The 8585-nt window shown below is 42.4% G+C and overlaps 1 protein-coding gene across 1 annotated transcript; it reads left to right on the top strand.

Annotated features, from left to right (window-relative positions):
• Window positions 1-5563: 5563 nt before the first annotated feature.
• LOC119251510 (calcium homeostasis modulator protein 6-like) lies at window positions 5564-7495 on the top strand. The gene is made up of 2 exons (XM_037518768.1): window positions 5564-6145; window positions 7124-7495. The coding sequence occupies exons 1-2, from the start codon at window positions 5564-5566 to the stop codon at window positions 7493-7495; spliced, it is 954 nt and encodes a 317-aa protein (XP_037374665.1).
• The last annotated feature ends 1090 nt before the right edge of the window (window positions 7496-8585 follow it).

Here is an 8585-nt window from a genome sequence, read left to right on the forward strand (position 1 = left end):
AGAACTCAGCTGGAGCAAGGTCAGGGTGGGATTCCTAGGCAGACTAGGACTCCATCTAGAAGACAGTGATGTCCTTCCAGCTCAGTTCTCCAGTAGCCATTGTCATTACTTCTCTGTGTTTGTAGAGGAGAATCCATTTCCCTTCTATATAAACTCCCTCCCAACATACTGCCAAATATCTGCCCCTACTCCTTCCTCCTTGCATGGGAAAAGAATAAAACTGAAAGTCATTCCCTTTACTTGTTTTTACTGTTCTTGCAACTTTATAACCGCAGACCCCAAGAAGTGTTCTTTGAATAAATTGAAATTCTAACAGGAACTAGTTGTTTCCTTGTCCCTAACTCCCTGCTGCTCATAGTCAGGAGCGCTTCTCAATCTCTTTTAAAAAGTGATTTAACTCACCAAATCCCTATTGCTTTTCTAGAACTTCCCCCCAAAATGGATGTTTTTTAATGAAGCAAGACTGAAATACTTAAGCCCAAATTGAAGAAAAACCTGCCTGGATACATTGAAAAGCAGTGGTGGTGATCCCTAAATTGCCAGAAGCTGAATTCCCTGTGATCCTTTTTCAGGGGCTCTCCTAGCCAGATACCCACCCACTTCCTTTTTTCTCCACCAACCTTTCTCCTCCGCCTTGCTTCTGTGCCTCAAAAGTGGGCACACAGAAGATGTGATAGAACACAGCCAGTCTATCCAAAGCAGGCAGGTGGATCTTTCCATTTTGTTTGCCTCCAGGCATGGATAAACCACCCACACTACCTTTCAACCTTGCCTTTTCTTAGTTTACTGCTTTTTCTCCTCTTTGGTTCACACTCAGTTGTTCTGTATTCTTCAGTCACAGTAGTTTCTCACTATGATTTATTACTTCTGGCAAGACAAAGTGAGTTATTAGCATTCCAGGTTCAGGAAGTAGTCTTTGATATAACAACAATGTGTAAAGGAGGAAAGAAAAAGAAGAGATTGTGAAAAAACTGTTTCCCGACTAGTTTCTTAGAGCCTCTCCATTAAGTCAAAATATTTTGTGTTAGTATTTTCAGCTTCAAAAGTAGCATATGCATGTTTTAAACCAGCCAGCCAGGGAGAAACCCACATGTCACAGCAGACCTCTCCTGCCTCACCTGCTGCTCCCCTCAGCAGTGTCTTCAGTTTGTCTGCCTGCTCTGCTCTCCGCTCTGGCTCTGGTGAATTCTCTCACCCTCCCACGCCTCTAACTGTACCCCAGTTCTTGTATAAATAAATAAATCTTAAAAAAATATCAAATCCAAAGGAAAGACACACAACAGATCTCTCCCTGCATTTCCAACCAGATCTCCCACATCTCAGAAGTAAATACTTGACAATATTTTTGGATTAAAGAGTATGTTACATGCATCTATAAGGGAGGCATACACACACACACACACACACACACACACACATATTTATATTCTCATTTATTCATTCATTCATGGATTGATTTACTCATTATCGCCACAGATATTTACCGAGCACCTGGGCACTAGGCTATAATGCCCATATATATTTTTAACCTGTCTTTTTCTAAGTTTACTTGTTAATTTTATTATCTAAAATTGTGTCTTACACATGGTAGATATTTAAAAGACATATGAATCTTAATTTGATTTTTCTCTCATGGGTGGGTCTTGGGGCTAGCGTAGATATTTTGCTAGAATCTAGAAACAGTATTTCAAGCAGGGTCATACCATTAGTTTGAATTCTCATGAAGTTTACAGAAAATATTAGAGAACTAAATATTTCATTTGAAGATGACCATGAGAACTTTCAGTTTCACAGTGTGTGAATATGTATTTCCTTCAAGAATATTTCCTGTATTTGTTTTTGTTTTTTTTTTTTTTTCAGGAAATGTTTATTGTTTCTGAGACCCATATCTGAATCTGAAAATGATTGTAAGCAGAAATCAGTATTAAAATAAAACAAACCACATAATCATTCTTTCTTCAATGTGCTTAACACGAGGATCTCTAACTTATTACTTGAAAGCTACAATAGTAAATTGGTGTAAAATTATAGATTTCCTGAAGTATAAAGAGCAGGCAGACAAGTATAAAGTATACTTTATACAAGTATAAAGTATAAAGATTTCCTGAAGTATAAAGGCTGTCTAGTCTGTTCTCAGAGAAAATTCTCAAATTCTGTTGACACCATTAGTGCATTATTCTATTTCCACTAAAGGCTAAAGTTCTGAGCAATGTCTTTTCAGAAAGAGTGGGTAAAAAGGACTGGGCAACCTCCAGAATGGCTCTAGACATGATGGATGTGGATGGCAAGGTATTAGACTCAAATGAAGGTTCTAGGAGAAAATCCATGCTGGCAGGCAGAACTCAAACTCTCACAGTTGTGGAAAAACTGGTAGTAAGTAGAGAATAATGATCCATTTCCGGGAGAGCCATGACTGAGGAGCACGTGGTAGCAAATCCAAGATGTCCTGTTTGGAGATATAAGTTGATAGGAAAATAGATCAGGATAGAACTCAGTCTGTAACGAGCTTCAGGGTTAGAATTGTAAACTACATAGCCTGGTCTACAAAGTCCCTAAAGCTGACCTTCACCAGCAGCTCTGTGCTCACGATATGCCTGCCATCTTCCTTCTCGCCCTCAATTCTCCCATCACTAGTTTTCTTTCCAGTGACAGAAGACCAACTTCCTTGGCACCCCAGAGTCTTTGTCATTCAGATTTTGGCTTAAATGTCATCTGTTCATGGAGACTTTTTCAGAACACTCTCTACTACATGATTCCATTTTAGTTATCTACAGAAGCTTCAGAGCTTTGGCCTCATTATCTGTATCCTCTCCACTACACTCTAAACTCAGTGAGAGTGGGACGTCTATGTGGTTCCTTGTAGTATCCAATATCAGGTCCTAGCATGTTCTAAGTGCTTATTAAACATTTAAATGAATGAATAAACAGACTAATTAATACATTAAAAATGAATTATTCTAATTGAGGGAGGCAATTAACAAGGTAAAAGTATCTATAATTAATATTTAAAACCAAATACTTAACTAAAATCAATAACAGGGGCTGATGAGAAGGCAGTCACCAGATGCAAATGTTTTAATAAATGAAGAGCATGAACACAAATGGCAGGAGTAGAGTGGGGGAGAAAGTGATACTGAATAGCTGGAGCCTTAGTGGAGGATGAACTGTTAGAGGATGGTGAAAAGGCAAGGTTTGAATGAGTGTTGGGGAGATGCCAGTCCTCCGTCCTGTTTTGAGAACTAGGGAGACTAAATAAAACTTATCAGGAGGCTTCAGTCAAAGGAGATTTGAATAAAGCAGTCTGCAGAAAGTTTGTAGATACAGTGGGATTTGTTTGTGATGGTATATGGACAGTGTGGAGGGGAGACAATGATATAGAGGAGTGGGATGGGGTGAAGAAGGACCCACTGGTAAGAGGAAAAGTCTCCTGAAGGACAGGGAATGAAAGTTTTGGTTTTTTATGGAGATGTAGGATCACAGCAATGATAGTCACAGAAATGATTTGCCTCAAACATGCAATTTTGTCCCAAGTCTTAGAGGAGTATCTTGTGAAACACACAGAGACACATGCACACAGGCACAATGCATCTGATGCCAAAGTCTTTGTTCTTTCAAGTGCATGGGACCAAAGAGTCAGTTTCAGTTTATGTTAACCAGATGTAGCTGCAGTTAATTTTTATTCATTCAACAAGTGAACGATCATGTATTCCCCCCATCCAGCCCAAAATAACTTATTAGTCACTGGGTAAGAATTTAACTCTCCTCCAGGTACTGACAGTGTTATAGCATACCTGAGAGGCAAAAGGCAGAAGTCTATGTGATATATTCAGTCCAATGTCTGTGGGATATCAGGAAGAGGATAAATCAATGTGAATTTGTTTAGTGGTACTCTCCAGGTGGGGGACAAGGAGAGAACAGGTCATTGAGTCATGAGAATTTGAGCTGGACTGAGATGTGATTTTGCTTATGAAAGGAAAACAAAGTTTGTCATTGAATATTTCCCATAAATGCTCAGTGTTTTTTAAAAAAATATTTGGTCTTCCTGGACTTGGCTTAGGAAGCAGGGTGGCTTCAATAGAGGAAATAGAATTGTTCCCAACTTGCACAAGTGAAAAGCATTGTTTCCATTGCATTGTTGCACTGGGTCAGGAACAGTAAGGAAAGACCCAGTTTGCAGTTTGGTGGACACAAATGAATCAATGGAGCAAGGTCAGAATTCCTAAATCCAGAGTGCAAGTAAAACAGAGGGGTCCCCAGGAAAAGGGGAGGTTCCAGGTTTCCTGCCCCACCCAAAGGAGGGTGGAGCTGAGTAGGGAGGCGAAGAAGCTGGAGAGGACACTGAGTGGGAAGCAGGATGGAGAGCTAGAAGGTGGCCTGAAGAAGGTACAAGAAGCAGAGAGACATGTGAAAAAACTGTGCTTGCTTCTTGGTCCTGGATTTGTTAGTGGGAAAGGTTGTCCTGAGCAAATTCCATACTGCTTTGTGGACTCCACCCCACTCCATCAAGACACTGGGAACTACAAATCCCATGATTACCAAAGGGAAGGTTGTGAGAATCTGAGGATGGAGTTAAGCAACTACATTCTCTGTTTGAGTACTGAACCAGCTGATGTGACCGGGGTCTCTCTCTTGGCCACGAGGCACGTTCAGCTTTTCACCAGCTCAGCAGATCATTGGGATTCCAGGTCAATGGAACGGGTAGGACGCATTTATGAAGTTATCTCCCTCTTTTTCTCCCTGAGTCATTCATTTCCCCATTTTCCCTTCCCTTATAAATAGACCTTTTATCAATCTTTTGTGTGTGTTTGCAGTTTAGCTGTCAACTCCCTTTAAGCATGCAGGTGAGGACCCACATTCAGGCAACCCATTTTATACTGGGGTTGCTTTGTAACAAATTGGACAGATTGGGTGAAAGATACATGGGTGAGAGACCCATGGGGAGGTTAACACTGGCAGCTTTTATCTTAATTTTGATTTTGCTCTTTTCCTCCCAGACTTGTCTGACTGCTTCTGACCCTTTTCTGTGGGTCCCTCCCAGAAGGTGCTTTAGACTTGTGCATGGCTTTCAGGCCTTGCTTTGGACTCAACCTGTTTAGTGGTACAATTACCCACAAAGGGGTAGGTGACTTTGGATGCTTGGTTTGGAAACTACCTTCTTTGACTTTTCTGTGTTGCACACTAATTGTATAGAAGTTCCTTTCCATTAAAGGTCTATGCATTTGTCTTAATGCAGTGGATGGCAGAACCTATTTTAGGGCAGGCAGGTTTGGGCTTCTGGCTATCCCTCTCCCTGCCCTATAACTCAAGGTCACCTGTGGTATATTCTTCTAAAAATGGGTGGCTAGTGGAGAAGTCAACAGTATGTGCTTGATTCTGATTGTCTGCCAGAGCTGATTTTGCTTGCAAAAAAAAAAAAAAAAAAAAAAAAAAATTGAAACCGTGTAAAGCCCTCTTCTCTTTCACAAAGTTGCTTTTTTGCTAAGAGCAGGAAGTCCCAGACTCCAGTCCACCCAAACCACTGTTGAAGCAGCAAAGAGGCAAAAGCACCCAGTTTTGACTTGAAATGAAAACCTGGGCTAAGAACATCCTGGAGAAGTTTCCCAAATGGCTCAAGCATGGCAGCAAGCTGGAATATGGCTTGGTGAGCCTGCTGACCGCAGGCGGAGAGCGCATCTTCTCCACTGCAATATTCCAGTGCCCCTGCCACCCCACCTGGAACCTGCCCTATGGCATGGTCTTCCTGCTGGTGCCTGCACTGGCGCTTTTCCTCCTGGGCTACGTGCTGAACACACGCACCTGGCGCCTGATGACCGGCTGCTGCAGGTGGGACCGCAGCCAGTCGTGCACCTGTGGGTGCCAGAACTGCAAGAAGTTCCTGTGGATCAGTGCCAACGCTTTGGTTGCCCCTCTCACCTGGGTGGCTGTGGGGCTGCTTGGGGGCACTTTCTACGAGTGCTCCGCCAGCGGGATCCCCTCCTTAGCAAGGCGCTTGTGCCTTGGCCGCAGAGACAACTGCTCCACGTTAATGCCCAAGTTGCCCTGTCTGGAAGCCAACTGCTCCATGTTGATGCCCAAGATACACTGTCTGCGGAACAAAGATTGGGACCTGCAGGACCTCCTGAAGGTGCTCAAGGCCCAGTCACAGGTGGGGAGCTGGCACTGAAGTGGGCAGGAGGAGTGGAGGGGACGGGCTTCAGGAGATGGGGTGCTAGGCTGACCTGTGAGGCAGAATCGGTGCCTTTTCTCCAGGTATAAGACTCTGAAGACAAACCCGGACACTTACTTGCTTCTACTGAGTTGAAAGGAGAATATTTAAATAAAATGAAGGAAAAGGAGGAAAGGTACCTGTGTAGTGAGGCTGTGCCAGAGAGCCCGTTAAGTCCTTTTCTTATCGACCTGAGCTGGATAGTGGCTAGGGGCTCAGAAAGCCAAAGACTGAACCACTGGGTGTTTTTGCAAAGGAAGTTTTATTCCGGGTCGCTGGGTCACAGCAGAGCAAGGCGTTCTTAGAAAGCCTTCCCCTCTGCTGCCATTTGAGAGTATGTAAAGAAGGCATGAGGGGCTTCTGGTGCAGGGGATGCAACAAGTGGTCTAGTTAGCTGTTGACAATTTTGCTCTGGAAGGCTTCTTTGTTTTTTAACTGGCCTTAAGGACCCTTAGATGGTTTCTGTGAGTTTAAAAGTGTTGTAGATTACCTCTTCCAAGGGGCAGAGCATGGGGGTTGGGGGGTGTGAGCAGCCTTACACTTTGCCTCCTGAATCTTCTCACAGCCACCCTTTAGAGAGAATACAAGGAGTCATCCAGAAGGCAGAATTATTACAGTGAAGTGGGTCTGCATGTAAAGCCACTGTCCCTCACTGCTTGTGGGATTTTGAAGCGCAATGCTTGTTTCACTGGATTTGCCAAAATTGCATACTTGGAGTTTCAGGTCTCCCTGGGTTTTTGCAATGACTTGAAATAGAATTGATTCATCTAGCAATCAGCTGTACAAAGAAAGGGGTTCTGGAGGTCATGCCACTCCTATTTCTTAAGGGATTAAGACATAATTAGCTGGGGATTAACAAACTTTATATAGATATCGATATAGATATAACTAAACTGCTATTCTGTTTGTTTTCCTAAGGTGGCTGGCTGGATCCTGATAGCTGTGGTTATCCTCATTCTAATGATTGGTACATCTATACACTATTGCAGATCTCCAGTTAGTTTTTGGCAGTTGAAATTTAAGAACATCTATGTGATTGAGGAGAAGAAGAGCCTTACAAAAGAATCCAGAAAGAATGCAACTGAATTGGCAAATGAGAATGTTAAATGTTTCTTTGAGGGCTCACGTCCACATCACAAGACTCCAAGTGGTCAAGACTGGAAAACTATTTCACCACTCTATACTTTGAATTCAGAGGAGCCATACTATAGCATGTTGCAGAAATATGTTAACACGAGAAAGATGGGCGATGTGGCTTCTACTTTTAATGTAGAAGAGGCACAAGTTTAAGACAACACTGTATGACTTTATGAATGAATGGGAAAAAAGTTCTTTTGAGTTTCATTTGAAAAAAATTCTGTTTTGTTGATGACTGCTTTTTTTTAAGGCTTCCAAACTGTGGAAACATAATTTTATATTTGAAATAAAAATTTAGAGTTTTACCTGGCATTTTGTGGCTCCAGAGTGGTTGCTAATCAAAAATAGGAAAATTAATCATGAAAATTTTTTAAAATTGAAAAACTAGTTTAAGATAATTACAGGCAAAGCCTATTATTTTTAGTTTGTAGGATCAAGGGAAAAGTTAAAGTTTTTTTTTAAAACTTTTATGGTTTTTATCTTTTTTTTATTTTAGATTTATTTATTAATTTATACAAGCATTGGGTACAGTCAGAAGTGCTGGAGGGTGAGAGAATTCACCAGAGCCAGAGTGGGGAGCAGAGCAGGCAGAAGGACCGAAGTACACTGCTGAGGGGAGCAGCGGGCGGCAGGAGAGGTCTGCGCGCCATGCGGGACCCTCCTATGGTGGCCGAAGAGCAGCCGGGGATTGAACCGGCGCCGCAGAGGCTGCAGGCAGCTTCGCAACCCAGCGCTCAACCGCTGCGCCATCGGGGAGGCCCTAAAGATGTTTTTTATGGTAAATTTCAAATTTACCCCCAAAGAGAAAGGATACTGTTATGAATTCCTGTGTAGTCATTACACAGCATCATGTGGGGATGTCAGATAAAACCCATGCTGTACAAATAAATAAAGAAATAGAAATTGTGACCTGATTCACATAAGGGTGGAAAGAGGTTGGGGAAGTCTGTGAGTAGCTGATCTCTGTAGAGTAGAGCATTTTAGGGAGAGTATGTGTGACAGTATGTGAGTGGGAAGCTTTGACGGTGACTGGAAACGGAGCAAGAGACAAATTGTCGTGCACGGGATATTGGTTTTCATCCTATGACCATTTTAGGAAGATTGATCTGCTTTTCCTGTAGGGAAGGGATGATGTGGGAAGAGAGAAAACCAAGACACAATGGAGAGACTAACCAGGAGGCCAAGACAGTGTAAATAGGTAAGAGTGAAACTTGAACTGGGTTGATGGTGAAGAAAATAGAAA

The sequence above is a fragment of the Talpa occidentalis genome, unplaced genomic scaffold (assembly GCF_014898055.3).
Source record: "Talpa occidentalis isolate TD23 unplaced genomic scaffold, MPIMG_talOcc4v2.1 talOcc4.2, whole genome shotgun sequence".
Classification (NCBI taxonomy): domain Eukaryota; kingdom Metazoa; phylum Chordata; class Mammalia; order Eulipotyphla; family Talpidae; genus Talpa; species Talpa occidentalis.